Raw genomic sequence first — 17493 nt, forward strand, 5'->3', positions numbered from 1 at the left:
ACACACACAGTCAGTATCACACACACACACACAGTCAGTATCACACACACACACAGTCAGTATCACACACACACCCTGTCAACACAATAACTCTGAAAGCACCCTGCACAACTTGTTAGTTTGAATACATTCTACCCCTCCCCCCTCCCCACCTTCTTCATGTACTCGGTGACAGGGTTCTGCTGCAGGAACTCGGTGCTCTCTCTGGTGTAGAAGCGCTCCGTGTCTGTGAGGAACTGGCACTCAAAGTACTCCTTATACACAGACAGGGTGGGGCCGCGCGCAAACGAGTCCTCCTCATTCAGTCCCAGCTCCACTGGAGAGAGAGGACACAGTCAGACACACACGGTCAGTCACACAGTCAGACACACACACACACACACGGGCAGTCAGGCTCTCCCACACACAGTCAGTCACACAGTCAGACTCTCTGTGTACCGTAGGACTGCACCACTCCACTAATCAGTCTGGTGTTGATCGTCTCTCCATTCCTCTCCTTCTCTATCAGCTTAAGCACCGCATTCGTTACCTGGGAGACGGAGAGGGGAGGGGGGGAGGGGGGAGAGGATCAGACACTGGGCTGAAGCTGCTTCATGAAGGCAGAGAGAGAGAGGGGGGAGAGAGACAGAGGAGAGAGCAGGAAGAGAGGAGAGAGCAGGAAGAGAGAGGGGGGAGAGAGACAGAGGAGAGAGCAGGAAGAGAGGAGAGAGCAGGAAGAGAGAGGGGAGAGAGAGACAGAGGAGAGAGCAGGAAGAGAGGAGAGAGCAGGAAGAGAGAGGGGGGAGAGAGACAGAGGAAAGAGCAGGAAGAGAGGAGAGAGCAGGAAGAGAGAGGGGGGAGAGAGACAGAGGAGAGAGCAGGAAGAGAGAGAGGGGAGAGAGACAGAGGAGAAAGCAGGAAGAGAGGAGAGAGCAGGAAGAGAGAGAGGGGAGAGAGACAGAGGAGAGCAGAAAGAGAGAGGGGGGAGAGACACAGAGGAGAGCAGAAAGAGAGGAGAGAGCAGGAAGATAGAGGGGGGAGAGAGACAGAGGAGAGCAGAAAGAGAGGAGAGAGCAGGAAGAGAGAGAGGGGAGAGAGACAGAGGAGAGAGCAGGAAGAGAGGAGAGAGCAGGAAGAGAGAGAGGGGAGAGAGACAGAGGAGAGAGCAGGAAGAGAGGAGAGAGCAGGAAGAGAGAGAGGGGAGAGAGACAGAGGAGAGCAGGAAGAAAGGATGGAGCAGGAAGAGAGAGAGGGGAGAGAGACAGAGGAGAGCAGAAAAAGAGAGAGAGGGGGGAGAGACACAGAGGAGAGCAGAAAGAGAGGAGAGAGCAGGAAGAGAGAGGGGGGAGAGAGACAGAGGAGAGCAGAAAGAGAGGAGAGAGCAGGAAGAGAGAGGGGGGAGAGAGACATAGGAGAGAGCAGGAAGAGAGGAGAGAGAGGGGAGAGAGACAGAGGAGAGAGCAGGAAGAGAGGAGAGAGCAGGAAGAGAGAGAGGGGAGAGAGACAGAGGAGAGCAGGAAGAGAGGAGAGAGCAGGAAGAGAGAGGGGGGAGAGAGACAGAGGAGAGAGCAGGAAGAGAGAGAGGGGAGAGAGACAGAGGAGAGCAGAAAAAGAGAGAGAGGGGAGAATGACAGAGGAGAGCAGAAAGAGAGGAGAGAGCAGGAAGAGAGAGGGGGGAGAGAGACAGAGGAGAGCAGAAAGAGAGAGGGGGGAGAGAGACAGAGGAGAGCAGAAAGAGAGAGGGGGAGAGAGACAGAGGACAGCAGAAAGAGAGGAGAGAGAGCAGAAAGACAGAGGAGAAAGCAGAAAGACAGGAGAGAGGGGAAGTCTCACCTGTTTGTTGAGAGGTCTGAATAAACTCTCCCTCCAGGTCACCAGAGCCAGCTAGGAGAGAAAGAGAGAAGGGTTATGGCACGTCCACACACACCTACAGTACGTTCTCACCCCCCCCCCCTCACCGAGTAGATCTCGTAGATGCCCTTGCGGCCCTCGTCACATTCGCGGCGGACCCAGTGACGGTTTAGGTAGGCACAGATGCCGTTCAGCACCTTGCTGGAGAAGCGGTAATCCTCCCACTGCTGGGTGTAGAACTTCAGAACACCTTCATCCATCAGGTCCTCTCCCTCCTGGGGGAGATAGGGAGGGTGAGGGGAAGAGATGAGGGGGAGAGATGAGGGCGAAGGGAACATTAATGCTGACATGAAAGAGAAGAGATGTTCTGCATTTCTCTATCTCTGCCTGGGCTGGGTTCAGGATTCTGCATTTTGAGTTCTAAGCCCAGGGTTCTAAGGCCAGGGTTCTAAGCCCAGGGTTCTAAGCCCAGGGTTTTAAGCCCAGGGTTCTAAGGCCAGGGTTCTAAGCCCAGGGTTCTAAGCCCAGGGTTCTAAGCCCAGGGTTCTAAGGCCAGGGTTCTAAGCCCAGGGTTCTAAGGCCAGGGTTCTAAGGCCAGGGTTCTAAGGCCAGGGTTCTAAGGCCAGGGTTCTAAGCCCAGGGTTCCATGCCTCCTGGCAGCCTCACCTTGAGCAGGCTGGTCAGGTAGTTCTTCAGGAAGTCCTTGAGCCTCTTGTAGAGCTCCAGACCCACAAACTGGGCCCCCCCCGGGGTGGTGCTCTTCTTGGAGGGCTTGGGGGGGGCCGTGGGCCCCCGGCTGGCCTGGTGCACGCTGGTGCAGTAGTTATACACATGTCTGGGGAGGGGGGGGTCAAGGAGCACAAGCAGGAGAGGAGGGGGCTGTAACACACACACACAGGTAAGAACTCTGATCACAGTAAAAGGATTTGTACAGGTATGCTAGGAACAAAGTCAGGTGACTTTCACAACACAATACAGCCAGACAACACGCACGCACACCAATGTACATCTACACCTATTTACACACTGAAATGACACAAACAGACATCACTGCCACGCGTGTGAACACCTTCCTCGCGCGTGTGCGAGCTAGCGTGTGGGATACGTGTAGAGCTCCATGTAGCGTGACTTGGCCATGCTCTGGCGCGTGTACACCTGCTGGATCCCTGCTCGCAGGTCGTCCCAGATCTGGTCCAGCCCAATCTGCCGCAGCCCGTGAGAGCTCTGACTCCTGTTGGACGACATCCTGTCCTGGCTCCTCCTCTCCTCGGCTGCTGCCCTCCTGGCCTGCCCTGGCGCGCTCTCCTGTGTCCGACCAGCCTCACTCCCTCTCATCCATGGGTGGGGGGCAGAAAGATGGGAGTCTGGAGGGGGGTTAAAACAGACTGCAGTTCTCCTCCGCAGGTCTGGGGGCGCTGTCTGGAGATCCTCCTCCTCTCAGCCACGCAGCTACACCTGCCCGGCACACCTGGAGACAGATATGGAAATTAAAGTGTCTGATCCACCTGTATGAGGTTATAACCAGGCTCCAGGATTTAGACTGGTCCTGCCTGTATGAGGTTATAACCAGGCTCCAGGGTTTAGACTGGTCCTGCCTGTATGAGGTTATAACCAGGCTCCAGGGTTTAGACTGGTCCTGCCTGTATGAGGTTATAACCAGGATCCAGGGTTTAGACTGGTCCTGCCTGTATGAGGTTATAACCAGGCTCCAGGGTTTAGACTGGTCCTGCCTGTATGAGGTTATAACCAGGATCCAGGGTTTAGACTGGCCCTGCCTGTATGAGGTTATAACCAGGATCCAGGGTTTAGACTGGTCTTGCCAGCATCTCCCATCGCTTCGGAGCCTGATGTCACTGTGCTAATGAGAGATTAGTCCACTTTACTGGACGCACTGGTCTGTTAGGGGATGACACTCTCAGAATGAGACACACAAACACCTGTAAGAGGACACACCCATATGAGGACACACCAGTCTGAGCATCAGTTGGTAGCGACAACCATCATGTTGTGTTCAGTGAAACATCCCTTCAGATGTAATTTCATCCAAACCAACACACAGTCAACAGCATCCTCACTCTGCTGGCGGGCTGATGCCTATATTTAGCAGGGAGAGCCGAGCCTGTCATTAGGACTAGAGGCTGAGGGCTGTGTGTGTGTGTGTGCAGGATTTGATCTGTGCTGTTCACTTCCTGCCACTGTTGACAAGCACATCTAAACAGCAGCAGCCGTCAGCAGGAAGGTGAACAGAGCGCCCTGAGAGAGGACCAGACAGACTGCTGATCAAGCCCAGGCTGTGGAGCTGTTCTAGAGCTGGCCAGGGGTTTGGGATCACCTCACAACCAGAGAACCCTCCCCAGCACAACCAGAGAACCCTCCCCAACACAACCAGAGAACCCTCCCCAACACAACCAGAGAACCCTCCCCAACACAACCAGAGAACCCTCCCCAACACAACCAGAGAACCCTCCCCAACACAACCAGAGAACCCTCCCCAACACAACCAGAGAACCCTCCCCAGCACAACCAGAGAACCCTCCCCAGCACAACCAGAGAACCCTCCCCAACACAACCAGAGAACCCTCCCCAACACAACCAGACAACCACACTTCCCCCTTCCACAACAGAACCTGATAAGCCCCTCCCCCTCCCCAGCAGGGACCAATGGCACGCCGCCTGTGAGCTCACTCCCGGTTTCCATGGCAACCACAAGCAGACAACACCTCTGTGCCATTGGCAGACCAGAGAGAGAGAGAGACAGAGGAGAGCAGAAAGACGGTCATTCGCCCCCCCCCCCCCCCCCCCCCCCGGAAATCAACACAGGAAGAACAACCTTCTTCCTAGTCAGAGTCCCGATTACATGAGCCGACTTTCAGAACAGACCTGGGTTCAGATCACTCAGGTTACTGGCCTTTAGAGGTGTGGCTGAATGCTGAGATGAGATGTACCTGCTGTCCTGGTGATGGAAGGGAATGGCTGATTTCCAAACAGTTTGTTGTGAAATAGGACGCTGTGAACGACAACAAGTGTCACATAGCCACTGGGTCGGCTTGTGGCCAAGTCCACAACCTGTTCCTCCTTCTAGGAGGAAGCCTGGGTCAGTTCACCCAAGAACATCTGGGCACATAATGTCTGCAAACACCCAGAAAGAACAGGATGTAAGCAACAACACACACTGGCACAGTGCTTCTCATCTCATCTGGACATATCTGTTGCTTAGCTCCACAGTCTGAGGCTCTCTTTAGCGTGCGTGTGTGCATGCAGTGAGTGGTCAGAGAGAAAGCAAAACAATGCTTGTGGGGGGGTGGGGGGGGCGAAACTCAGCTTGTTAAATCTGATTACCCTGGTCAACCTGTTTCCTGGCGAGACTGTACGACCTCATACCCTACATTTCTCACACACACGTAAACACACACACACACACACAGTGGCCTTCACCTCACCAATCATTCTTGATTACCATGGATTAGCCTACTTACTTTGATCAGTAATATGTAACACCAAAACAGTAAATCCTTTAGGAAGTGATCACAACCTATTTTCTAGACCCAGCGGTTTCTGATTCTGAAACCACCAAACTGTTTCTCAAACTTATTTTCTGAATAATTCTCTTGGCTTCGGGTATGTTGCGTGTGAGGAAAAACGCCCTGATAATTTTTTAAGCGAGTGTGTACCTCCGGTTGTGTAGAAAGCATTGCAGAAGGACATTTTATTAGCGTAAGCAGCTTCAGATTCCGCTCTCTCAGCGATGCTCGCACACGCATCACCTCGCGAAAGATCGTCACAGCCTTCAGCTTCATTCAGCATGTCTGCCTGTCACATAGAACAGGCCTAGCTAGTCCTGGTAAACTCAGGCGACAGGAAGGTCTTTTAACAAACACTTCACATCTAACGTGTGGACAAGATGATCTCCACAGGCTGAATTTAACTCATCACTGACGCAGATAGACTACCGCTGTAACCGAGGCGAAGTCCTCGCAGGAAGTTAGTGTTGAAGCATGTGTCCTGGACTGCAGGAGGACGCAGTTTCATATCATCCTGTACTTTACGTCGCTTTGGATGAAACCGTCTGTTAAATAAACACTTTTTAAGTGTTGAGTGGATCTCAGTGCCAATGCAGACCCGCAGATAGTGGTGAAATGACATTATATGCGATTATAACGATATCTAAATATCACCACATTTTCTGAAGTATCTCTGCATTATATGTAGCCTCCTAGTCATGTGTATGCATTCCCGTAATGTATGCTAGTTTTTGGGTTCTCTCTATGCCAGATCATTTGATTTCAGCCATTAGGCAGTTGGTTTTTACCTTTATTTTCATTTCACAACATTGAGGAATGGTTAACCAGCCGGTAGCTAAGAGTAATGGTAACTAGCAAGATGTTTATGACAAGAAGAATATCCCTCGCTGGCTAACTCTTTTGTAGCTACAGTTAGCTAGCTAACTGAGACATGATCTGGTATGATCGCAACCTTTGTAACCGAGTTGTTTATTTACAAAATGGGACACACACACACACACAATACAGTTAACTACAACTAGCTCTATATTGTTTTTAAGTCAGCGAGCTAAGTTAGCTAGCTGGCTGTCTGTCGCTAGCTAGAAGCTGGCGCACCTACGACATTAGAAGACTACGACTTTAGACCAGATAGTTGATTTTAACGTTGGCTGTACTATAACGAATACCAAATTAAAACTGTCTATGAAGTTGTGTTAAAACAAACTACTCATTTCTGGCAAAGAGCCTTGCCAAGCAGAAACTACGAAAAAGCACAGGGTTACGGTTTCTAGTTAATTAGCTAGCTAGTTAGCTAACATAGCTGGACAAGATAAGCATCGTATCTAGGTAATAACGATCTCCACCAAATCCGACACCTAACCTACGTACCCGAAGATGTTAGCTAAACCATAGCTACTATGACGATAGCTAGCTACCTAACCTAGTAGCGTAGCGCTCAGTTGTGGGTGTAAAATGGCAGCTCACCCAATGAGTCAGGAAAACATCCAGCTAGCCCAGCTAGCGTGTTAGCCAGCTACTTAGCTACCTGGCTAACAAGCCAAGCAATGGGAGACTGCGAGGTCGGCGTGAAGAGCGTAACATATCATGCTACACATAATATTTGCCGCCTTGATCTAATATTAACGCACCAGAAGATTGATTCTTACCAGTTCATGGCAACAATTTCCTTGTATTCCAAATATCGAAGGAGGCTCACAGCTACCAAATAGTGGATACGTGGCTGATTGGCTTGCTTTCGTTTCTTGACGGATTGGATTGTAGCTGCTAGCTGAACTGCGTCGTCAATCCTACTGTTCCGTTTTTCCAAGATCCGGCTAGCTAGCTGGCTAGTCTGTGAAAAAAAATGAAAAATAAGCTGTGACTACAAATATGGCTGTACTGTAGGGCGACTACAAAATATACGTAATAAGTACCCTAAATGACACCCCCTTGCATTCTTGTATGTGTTTGCATACTCTGTAATTGATTGTATTTCTGCCTTTATGCAATACATTTTTTTTTTTAAGTTGCCTAAATGACAAAAACATTACAAACCAATAATTGTTTTGCCCAAATGTATTTAATGTCTTAATTTAAAGAAACGGACACATTATGAAAAAGGTAACATTTTATTTATTCAGTCAATCATATTTTATAACGCATAAACACACGTTTTCAGAAATTCTGTTGTATCACGGCAGGGCTGTGAATTTTTGTTTAGATTCATTGCCTATGTTTATTTAAAATCTGTTAATGGTGATTTTTTATGCAGTCATTTTTTCCGTTCTGTAACTTTTCAACATCAATAAAAAGCATTAAAAAAGATTGCTGTACAGACAATGAGAAGACTCAGGAGAGTGAAACAGTCACATGACAAACAACTATAAATTACATACTTTAACTTTTAATCATTTGATTCATCACTTTATGTGCGGTCACGGTATAAATAAAACATTGAACTTAAATTAAATAGCTATTGAAAGAAACTTACTAAACAAAAAAGATATCGATGTACAAAAAGCTAACAGAAAAGATGTGAAATGTAAATATCAAAATGTAAATACAGTGCATAAAAAATTATTCTGGTGGCAATACTAGTTTCCATAGTTGTAACTGAGAACGAGATGTTGAGGTGTGGTGCTGGACCTCAGTTAACTGAGTAAACGTATGTTTGGATTTGGATGAACAAAATTGGTCAAATTGTAAACAAAACCAAAGGCAAAAGTACACCTGTTAACTACGGGGCGACAACATGTCATGTCTGACATTGCTACGGAACAGGCTGTGGGCTGCCCAGATATCCCCCACTCAGCACCTTCTCAGTCCAATCAATTACAAGATGTAGTTTGTAACATTATCTCCAGGTAATGTACATATAGACACCTTTTGCCGAGTGCTGAAGGTGAGAAGAGGATGAAAGGATAGATCCGGATCAATCTGGAACGGTCTTTCACGGTTTTCAGCGGTCTTTGGCGGTTTTCAGCGGTCTTTGGCGGTCTTCAGCGGTCTTTGGCGGTCTTCAGCGGTCTTTGCCGGTCTTCAGCGATCTTTGGCGGTCGTCAGCGGTCACATCTTGTACACCTCGAGACAGAGGACGATGAAGGAGTTGGAACAGCTGCGTGTCTCCTGACCCAGTAGGCGCTCGCTGAGGAGGTCAGATGACAGCCCAGCGACGGACATGTCGTCCGCACGCCACGCCTCACAGCTCCGGTCCTGAACGTGCTGCCCCGCCCTCGTGGAGCCGTGCCACACGCTCTTACTGGGCCTGCAGACACACACACACACACGCTCTTACTGGGCCTGCAGACACACACACACACACGCTCTTACTGGGCCTGCAGACACACACACACACGCTCTTACTGGGCCTGCAGACACACACACACACACGCTCTTACTGGGCCTGCAGACACACACACACACGCTCTTACTGGGCCTGCAGACACACACACACACGCTCTTACTGGGCCTGCAGACACACACACACACACACGCTCTTACTGTGCCTGCAGACACACACACACACACACACGCTCTTACTGGGCCTGCAGACACACACACACACACACGCTCTTACTGGGCCTGCAGACACACACACACACACGCTCTTACTGGGCCTGCAGACACACACACACACACGCTCTTACTGGGCCTGCAGACACACACACACACACACCGTCTTACTGAGCCTGCAGGGACACACACACACACACCCTTTTACTGGGCCTGCAGGAACACACACACACACACCGTCTTACTGGGCCTGCAGGGACACACACACACACACCCTTTTACTGGCCCTGCAGGAACACACACACACACACCCTCTTACTGGGCCTGCAGGAACACACACACACACACCCTCTTACTGGGCCTGCAGGAACACACACACACACACCCTCTTACTGGGCCTGCAGGAACACACACACACACACCCTCTTACTGGGCCTGCAGGAACACACACACACCCTTTTACTGGGCCTGCATGGACACACTCTGTTTAGGGGCCTCGTGTAACAAACACACACACGCTCATAAACACATGCACACACTTGCTCCCTGGCTCATGGGCAGACTATCGTTTCATGAGCTTTCTCAGAGACACATTTGCATGAACTATTACTCTACTATTGTTTTCATACCAGAGACTTCAGCAGGAGCCTCATGTCTGTGGTGTTAAAGACTGTTTGTTCAGGTGCAGGTGAAGATGGAGAATCCACACTCACCAGAAAGGGTCAGTCAGAACATCCCTCCCATCGAAAGAGTAAATAGGTACTCTGGGTAAAATCCCTCCATCACCGTTAAACAACTGTTTCCCATTGCTGAACAGAACATCCCCCTATAAAGACACACAACACATCATCCTGTAACTTAGGGAATCATTTACGTTTTGGGTCTAGTCAATTATTAATATATATATTGTCTAAGTTGAACATATTGACCACACAATATCTTTCTCCTGAAAACAGAAATTAATTTACAACTGTATAAACAACGTCACAAGTAGCCATGTAAATCAAGTTAAATACGTTATAGATGCATAGAGCACTAACAAATAAGAAAAATACATCAACATTTGTTTTTCTTAAAATAAGTATTTTTTACCCAAACATTTATGTTAATTGAATATTTTGTTGCAATTGTGATTCCTCCTTCTCAGGAGGTTAAAATGCAGTAACCGCCCCACAGCTGGTGGGATTCTCACCCTGAGGTTGGTGATGGGCAGGTGGCTGTAGAGAGGGAGGATGCGGTGGGCTAGATCTTGAGCCCCGGTGGACAGGAAGCTGTAGAAGTGCTGTGTCAGGCCCATGGCTCCGCCCTGCTCCTGGCACCTGCCGTCAGTCTGGTAGGCTCCGCCCATGTTCCCGGTGTGGGGCTGGTTGAGGGCCACCAGCAGCAGCTGGAGGGCACACAGAGGTCAGAGGTCAGGGTGCACGGTGGGTCAGTTAGCACAAGAGGATCAGGAACATGTGAATGTAGGGGCTGAAAGTACGTGTGGGTACACGCTCTCACATGCACACACCACACACACACACTCTCACACACACACACACACACACTCTCACACACACACTCTCACACACACACTCTCACTCTCACACACCACACACACATACTCTCACACACACACACACACTCTCACACACACACTCTCACTCTCACACACTCTCACCCTTTGCTGCGGGTCAGTGATCCTCCGGGTGAGTTGGCTGGGCAGTGGTCGGGTCTGACAGGGAGAGAAACAGACATGTCAGCGTACACACACACACACACACACACACACACACACACAAACACACAGCACTGCCTTGTTCTAAACCCAGAGGAGCCCCGGCACGGGACTGTGGATCAAAGTGTCTGCTAATTAAACACATCCTGATCATGAACCCAGCTGTTGTCACCTGATCTTGCTGGATCTGGTTGGTGAAGGGAAGGATCAGGTTCCCAAGCTGTGGAGAGAAAGAGATGTTGTTTCAGAGAGTAAGAAGGTGTTCTTCACGTCACTTGTCAGTGTCTCTCTCCCTCTCCCCCTCTCTCTCAAAGTCCTTCTCAGGCCATTTCCTGCATGTCCTTCCCTTTTTCTCTCTCCCTGCATGTCCTGTCCGTCTTCACTGTCTATCCAATGAAAGCAGAAGTCTGTATATAAGAGAACTCTTATGAGGGGAGTCAGATGGCTGAGCGGTGAGGGAGTTGGGCTAGTAATCAGAAGGTCGCCAGATCAATTCCCCGCCGTGCCAAAATGACCTTGTGTCCTTGGGCATGGGAATTTTTTCCTTTTCCCTACTTGCCTCGGGGGAATGTCCCTGTACTTACTGTAAGTCGCTCTGGATAAAAGCGTCTGCTAAATGACTAAATGTAAATGTAACTCTGAACCTGGATGATCTGCCGCAGGGTCTGTGTGTGTGGATGTGGAGCATGTGCTGATGCTGAATATGATGTACCTGGACCTCCTTCCAGCCCCTGGGAACCTTGATGTACAGCTTGATGGAGCTTCCCTCCACCAGGCTCAGCACCCCGGGCCTGTCCTGCCCCGTCTGCACCATCATCGCCTCCCTGGAGGGGAATGTCCTCACCTGCAGGAGAAACACAGACACTCTCAGATCCCTGGTCACCACACATCACAACATGTCACAACACCTCACATCGTGTAAAAGGGGGAGCAGGAATGGACTACACACACACACAAGAAATAGCTTCAGAAACTCACAGGACTAGAGCCGTCAGAGGAGCCAGGAAGCCCAGGCTGTCCAGTTGGGCCAGGCGGACCAGGAAGCCCAGGCTGTCCAGTTGGGCCAGGCGGACCAGGAAGCCCAGCGACTGAAACCACCAAACAACCATGTCTCAGATGGAGAATTCACTTTGTGTTCATATCATTCACAGTACAACTGTTGGTGGTCACTGAGGCGTGTCAGACAGACGGGCTGAGACGTGTCAGAAAGACAGGCTGAGACGTGTCAGACAGACAGGCTGAGGGGTGTCAGACAGACAGGCTGAGGAGTGTCAGACAGACAGGCTGAGGGGTGTCAGATAGACAGACAGACTGAGGCGTGTCAGAAAGACAGGCTGAGGCGTGTCAGACAGACAGACAGGCTGAGGGGTGTCAGACAGGCTGAGGCGTGTCAGACAGACAGGCTGAGGCGTGTCAGACAGACAGGCTGTAGTTCAGGGTACCTGATGAGCGTCCAGGGGGGCCGGGGGGGCCAGGGGGCCCCCGGAACCCAGGTCTGCCGTACCCAGGAAGACCAGGGGCCCCCGGGATGCCAGGGGGGCCCATCACAGAGTCTCCTTTGGGACCCTGGAAGTAGGACAGCACTTTCAGAACACATCCACATTCAAGTCAGATTAATTTAACCCAATACCCAATACCTAATACCCCATACATTTCGGTTCAATTCAGTCAAGTACAGGAAAGTTTGATTCAGGTAATGGTGGTGTCCAGGGAGACTCACCATCAGGCCTGAGTGACCAGGGGCACCAGGCAGGCCCATGGACCCTGCCTCCCCCTTCTCGCCCTTCATACCTGGCTCACCTCTGCTCACCTGTCAACACACAAACACACAAACACACGCACGTAGACACACACGGGAGGACGCACACACACAAACACATACACACAATTAATAGCTCTAGAGTTTGATATTGATCTAATGACAGTGTTCGGTGATTCACAGAAACTCACCACAGATCCGTCAGGTAGATATTTAACTGTGGGGATATTGAAGGATTAAGAACAATCGGCAGTATTTTAAAATCATCCAAACATGAACTGAACGATCAGATAAGTGCCCCCATGTCAGGGTCATGGTGTGTTGACATACTGGTTGAGGCAGGAAGTCCTGGCAGGCCTCTCTCTCCCTTTTCTCCTTTACTGCCTGTCAGACAGTCCCTGCCCCCTAGTGGACAGGCATGGAAAGGCAGCACATGAGTCACCCTGCATTTAACAATGCTAATAAAATCATTGTTTTCATGCTGCAGTGCACTTCACACGCACTCACCATTTGTGACGTTTCCATCACGGTTAATCTGCGCAGGGGTAGAATATATTTTAGTAAACGTTCCAATATTATCTCAAATACATCAAGTTATTTACGGATGCAGTTCACGAGGAGAGATGGTGTTCCTGAGTTGAGTCCAGAGAGCATGCCCACCACTACAACAGGAAGCCGGAGCGTTAGTGTTCATGGTTAGACTCCACATGTGTCCCCACAGGGACACACTGCATGCTGGGATAGCAGTGGTCTGGGGACAAGAATGTACCACATGCACAACTTCCTGGTTGTGGTGAAGGAGAGAGGAGGAAGTGAGAAATGTGATTACTGGCCCAGAGGCTGAGTATGAGAGAGGAAGTGAACGAGTGAGTGAGTGAACAAGTGAGTGAGTGTGAGTGAGTCAACTTGTGAGTGAGTGAGTGAAAGAACGAGTGAGTGAATGAATGAACGAGTGAGTGAATGAATGAACGAGTGAGTGAACGAAGTGAGAGAAGAAGAGCCACTGAGAGAGGGAGGACGAGCAGACTGGCACCACTGAGCCATCCACCAGTGTGCATCACTTACGCCCTTCTTGCAGTGAGGTCTGGGAGGGATGGGGAACACAGTCTTCATAGGGGGAGGAGGGGGGATGGAGGGAGGGAGGGAGAGGGGGAGAGGGGGAGAGGGGGAGAGCGGGAGAGGGGGAGAGGGGGAGAGGGGGAGAGGGGGAGAGCGGGGGAGAGGGGGAGAGGGGGAGAGAGCGGGAGAGGGGGAGAGGGGGAGAGGGGGAGAGGGGGAGAGGGGGAGAGCGGGAGAGGGGGAGAGGGGGAGAGGGGGAGGGAGAGAAGGAGGGAGGGGGAGGATGAGCATACGCAGCTGTACAGATACCGTATCTGACACAGTGAGAGATGGAGAAGAGGCTGATGCTGTGATACGGGTTAGAGGAGGAGGGGGGAGGGGTAACTTACTCCTTTGGGGCAGTTGAACATTCCTGGGCGACCTGGGGGGCCGGGGAGGCCAGGGGGGCCCTGAAAACAGAGAGAGATAGAGGGGGAGGGGAGGGAGAATAAGAGGGAGGGAAAATGACACATGGAGAGAGAGAGATAGAGAGTGAGAGAGATAGATAGATATAAATAGAGATAGACAGTGACTGTCTCCCCACCTTCAAAAAAAGGCTCAAGACGCACTTATTGAGAGACTTGTTACTCTTGTAGGTTAGTTATAACAAAGTTAACTCTTGAACTCTTGTACTCGCTGTGAAATATTTTACTGTTGATTGTTATTCTACAGGTACAGTCTTGCACTTTTTGAGGATCAAGTTTTTTAAATTTGTAACTTGTATAACTGCATGCCCTTATGGGTCTTCCCTTTGGCACTTGTTTAGTTTTTCACAATGTATGCTTCATGTTTTGGCTGCTTGCAATGTTTGGGACTACCTTGTTGTTATGATCAGTGACCTATGCTCTTTTTAAAGCTCTCTCTTGGAAGTCGCTTTGGATAAAAGCTTCTGGTAAATGCATAAATGTAAATGTAAATAAATAGAGATAAAATAGAGGTAAAAAATAGAGATAAAAATGTTGATAAAATTGATACAAGTAGAGATAGATAGAAATACATATAGAGAGATAGATAGAGGTAGAGATATAAATAGTGATATACATAGAGATATACATTGAGATATACATAGAAATACAGATAGATATAGACCAAAGGAAAGATATATAGGGAGAGAGGAAGGGATAAAGAGAGGTTAAATCTCATGTCCCAGGAAGGTGATCTGTAAGTGAAGGTAGAGGGTGAAGGTAGAGGGTTAAGGGGTGAGGACCCACCTGTAGACCCCCGATGTCTCCCTTCTCTCCTTTTGGCCCAGTGACACCAACACGGCCCTGGAGCAAGAACAGACATCATTACACATCAAGTACGCAGTACACAGTATGTCGTTTTTAGTATTTAATACACAAAGTATTGCTCACCGGTCGCCCAGGGAAACCAAACTCTCCCTTGGGTCCAGCTGGCCCAGTGTAGCCCTGCAGAGGGTCAACCCTGACAGTCAGAGATGCACTCCAGAAACAACACTGCTGTTGTTGCACTCTACTGTGTCATTTTTCAGGTTGAAATACTGTTGTTGCATATCGTAGTAGGGTCGTTGCCTACGCTTAGAGCTATCTGATAGCTGAGATGTGTTTACTTTACACCATGTTTTTACACCTAAGCGCTTCTGATCCTTGATTTTTCCGACGTACTCCCACGATCATGACCTCTGACCTCTGAAGACAGGGAAGAGAAGGAGAAAGAACATCCCATCGCTCACCTTTGCCCCCATTGGCCCAGCAACACCACCGTCTCCCTGCAATACATCCACAACACACTGTCAGTACAGAATCCCTCCATCTGAACTCTGACCCAGGAAGTGGTTTGTGTGAGGGAGGAAGTGACCTTGTTTCCTTTGGCGCCTTCTGGCCCTCTGAGTCCTGACATGGATGATCCATCTGCTACCATGACAACCCCTGGCTCGCCCCTCTCACCCTGCGAACACAAAACACGTTACTTAAAAAATGTGTTCAACCTTTCAAAACATTTAAAAATATATTTTTTCAACCTTTCAACCTTTCAAAACCTTTAAGAAATACTTTTTAGAAAATATTTTTTCAACTTTTCAAAACATTATTTCAAACACAGTGAAAGGAAAGGCGATGAGAGTTGAGGAGAGGGGAGAGGAGTAAAGGGGAGAGGAGAACAGAGAAGCCTAAAACCAAGCAGATTAAAGCAGAGCAGACACACACACACGTTCACCTTTAATCCCGGAGGTCCTTGAGGCCCAGGAATTCCAATATCTCCCTTCTGACCCCGTGACCCCTGCTAGAACAGAGGTATGCAGAACACAGGTAAACACATATTCCATAACCCCGCGGATGTCTGTCTACACCATCCAGTTCTACCCTGCAGAGTGCTGAGGTCATGTAGCAGAGCAGGAACATACCCGCAGGTCGTCTGAGCAGCAAGAGTACGATGACGGTGGAATTACTTTAAATTACATCCAAATGGTTTCACATTCATAGCTAAGATGGAGTTACTTGGCGATGTGCCTTAAATACAGATTGTTCCCTTCCTCTGACAGTCTGTCATAAGACCCACTGTCAGAAACATGCCCTTCTGATCCTTGATCTCCTGCACTACTCTCTACATGCACCACTTGTACTGTATGTCGCTTTGGATAAAAGAGTCTAAATGCTCAAACAATTAAATATGACATTGTAATTGGTCCCATATGGTGTTTAACCATGGGACAGAGGTCTACATCCAGCCCCGCCAGCCCAGGGAGTCTGAGATGGGGTCTGGATGTACTCACCAGGGGCCCTTGAGCCTCCAAGAGTCCTGAGATGTTAAACACACCGTCCGTGTTGTTGAGCAGGAGCTGGTGGGGGAAACAGGAAGTGACATCATCACACACATAGGAAGTGACATTGTTTGTCAAGCAGATCGTTTGAAGAAGAGGGGAGGATCAGGGAAGGAAATCCTGGTAGGCTACATATGATACATGTAATAAGAGCGAAGGTGGGAGGTGAGGTGAGAGAATGAGAGATGGTTGAACAGCAGCCTCACCTCCTGCAGGTTGATGACAGGTCCCGGGGGGCCAGGGGGCCCGGGGGGTCCAGGGAAACTCAGCCCGTCCCGGCCTCTCTCTCCCTGGGACACAAAAGGAACACAGTTAACCCCCCTCCATCCAAGACCAACACACCAGAACCACCCCCTCCGCCCCCACCACCCCCCGATCCTGGGCCCGGAGGAGAATCTACCGACCTGTGATCCTGCAGCACCCTTGTCTCCTTTCAATCCCTGAGGAAAGGAAGGACAATAACAAACACCTCAGCACTCCTCAGACACAACCTGACTAACAGAACAGTTAACCCATGTCTTTGGTACCAGGACCAGGGGGTTCTACTAACCAATGTCCCAGGCAGTCCATCCAGCCCTGGGAAACCGGGAGGCCCTGGTGCTCCTGGATCCCCCTGGAGGACAGAGGACACAACCTGATCACCTCCACAACACGACAGCCCTGTGCTATTCCTCATCCTTGATGACGGTGCATGTCGTTACCGAGCGGACAAGTCTGTTCCAGGCTGAGGGGTCAGAATGATTTTGACCTCTGACTTTGTGACCCTAACTATTCACAGATAATATGAGGGGTCATTTAGAAGGGGTTAGGAGAGTACAAGGTCAGGGAGGCAAGATTCACTTCTTGTTCCTTCCTGTTGGAGGGCCAATGGGAGGCAGAGTGATGGGACCACTTCCTGTTCCTTCCTTTTAGAGGGTGAATGGGGACCAACCTTGACAGATGCACCTGGTTTTCCATCCAGACCGTCTTTTCCCTGGGAGGAAAGAAGGAGAACAGGCCTCTTAGAAACACTCACAAACACACTGGTTTTACACTGAAACCCATCACCGGACTGGACTCACCTTCGGTCCAGGAAGTCCAGGTGTTCCCCGGGACCCCTGAGGAGAATGAGAGATCAGAACAGTTAGCATCGACCGGGTTCCAACAGGTCGCTTAACGCTTCTCTCTCTGACAGATCATCATCGTCGTTGTGAAGTGTGTTTTACCGTTATTAGTCTGGGAGACAAGCCCGACCAGTCAGTGCCAGAGCCCTCCAGGTCCTAGAACAACACAACATCAACACTGGGACAACACAGAG

General features: G+C 49.8%; 2 protein-coding genes across 4 annotated transcripts in view; both read right to left on the reverse strand.

Annotated features, from left to right (window-relative positions):
• The window catches only part of cul1b (cullin 1b), a 17618-nt gene extending 10458 nt beyond the window's left edge, over nucleotides 1–7160 (reverse strand). Inside the window, exons 1-7 of the mRNA XM_047023530.1 lie at nucleotides 6998–7160; nucleotides 2936–3298; nucleotides 2497–2665; nucleotides 1938–2105; nucleotides 1813–1863; nucleotides 439–529; nucleotides 153–316 (exon numbers count right to left, since the gene is read on the reverse strand). Coding sequence (XP_046879486.1) covers nucleotides 153–316; nucleotides 439–529; nucleotides 1813–1863; nucleotides 1938–2105; nucleotides 2497–2665; nucleotides 2936–3165 — 873 coding nt within the window. The 5' untranslated portion in view covers nucleotides 3166–3298; nucleotides 6998–7160. The remainder of the gene's footprint in view (nucleotides 1–152; nucleotides 317–438; nucleotides 530–1812; nucleotides 1864–1937; nucleotides 2106–2496; nucleotides 2666–2935; nucleotides 3299–6997) is intronic.
• A 283-nt stretch (nucleotides 7161–7443) lies between these two features.
• The window catches only part of LOC124469940 (collagen alpha-1(XVIII) chain-like), a 33705-nt gene continuing 23655 nt past the window's right edge, over nucleotides 7444–17493 (reverse strand). For 2 of the 3 annotated variants that reach the window (XM_047023511.1, XM_047023509.1), the window contains exons 16-41: nucleotides 17402–17455; nucleotides 17258–17293; nucleotides 17128–17169; nucleotides 16747–16809; nucleotides 16601–16636; nucleotides 16403–16486; nucleotides 16149–16214; nucleotides 15593–15658; nucleotides 15236–15325; nucleotides 15111–15146; nucleotides 14773–14826; nucleotides 14629–14685; nucleotides 13768–13827; nucleotides 13385–13426; nucleotides 12827–12854; nucleotides 12650–12724; nucleotides 12511–12536; nucleotides 12281–12370; nucleotides 12003–12126; nucleotides 11539–11648; nucleotides 11273–11404; nucleotides 10733–10780; nucleotides 10504–10557; nucleotides 10036–10230; nucleotides 9557–9669; nucleotides 7444–8595 (exon numbers count right to left, since the gene is read on the reverse strand). In XM_047023511.1, the coding sequence (XP_046879467.1) occupies nucleotides 8397–8595; nucleotides 9557–9669; nucleotides 10036–10230; nucleotides 10504–10557; nucleotides 10733–10780; nucleotides 11273–11404; nucleotides 11539–11648; nucleotides 12003–12126; nucleotides 12281–12370; nucleotides 12511–12536; nucleotides 12650–12724; nucleotides 12827–12854; nucleotides 13385–13426; nucleotides 13768–13827; nucleotides 14629–14685; nucleotides 14773–14826; nucleotides 15111–15146; nucleotides 15236–15325; nucleotides 15593–15658; nucleotides 16149–16214; nucleotides 16403–16486; nucleotides 16601–16636; nucleotides 16747–16809; nucleotides 17128–17169; nucleotides 17258–17293; nucleotides 17402–17455 (1980 nt within the window). In that variant the 3' untranslated portion in view covers nucleotides 7444–8396. The remainder of the gene's footprint in view (nucleotides 8596–9556; nucleotides 9670–10035; nucleotides 10231–10503; nucleotides 10558–10732; nucleotides 10781–11272; nucleotides 11405–11538; nucleotides 11649–12002; nucleotides 12127–12280; nucleotides 12371–12510; nucleotides 12537–12649; nucleotides 12725–12826; nucleotides 12855–13384; nucleotides 13427–13767; nucleotides 13828–14628; nucleotides 14686–14772; nucleotides 14827–15110; nucleotides 15147–15235; nucleotides 15326–15592; nucleotides 15659–16148; nucleotides 16215–16402; nucleotides 16487–16600; nucleotides 16637–16746; nucleotides 16810–17127; nucleotides 17170–17257; nucleotides 17294–17401; nucleotides 17456–17493) is intronic. The other variant, XM_047023510.1, reaches the window with a different exon arrangement.

The sequence above is a fragment of the Hypomesus transpacificus genome, chromosome 8 (assembly GCF_021917145.1).
Source record: "Hypomesus transpacificus isolate Combined female chromosome 8, fHypTra1, whole genome shotgun sequence".
Taxonomy (NCBI): Eukaryota; Metazoa; Chordata; class Actinopteri; order Osmeriformes; family Osmeridae; genus Hypomesus; species Hypomesus transpacificus.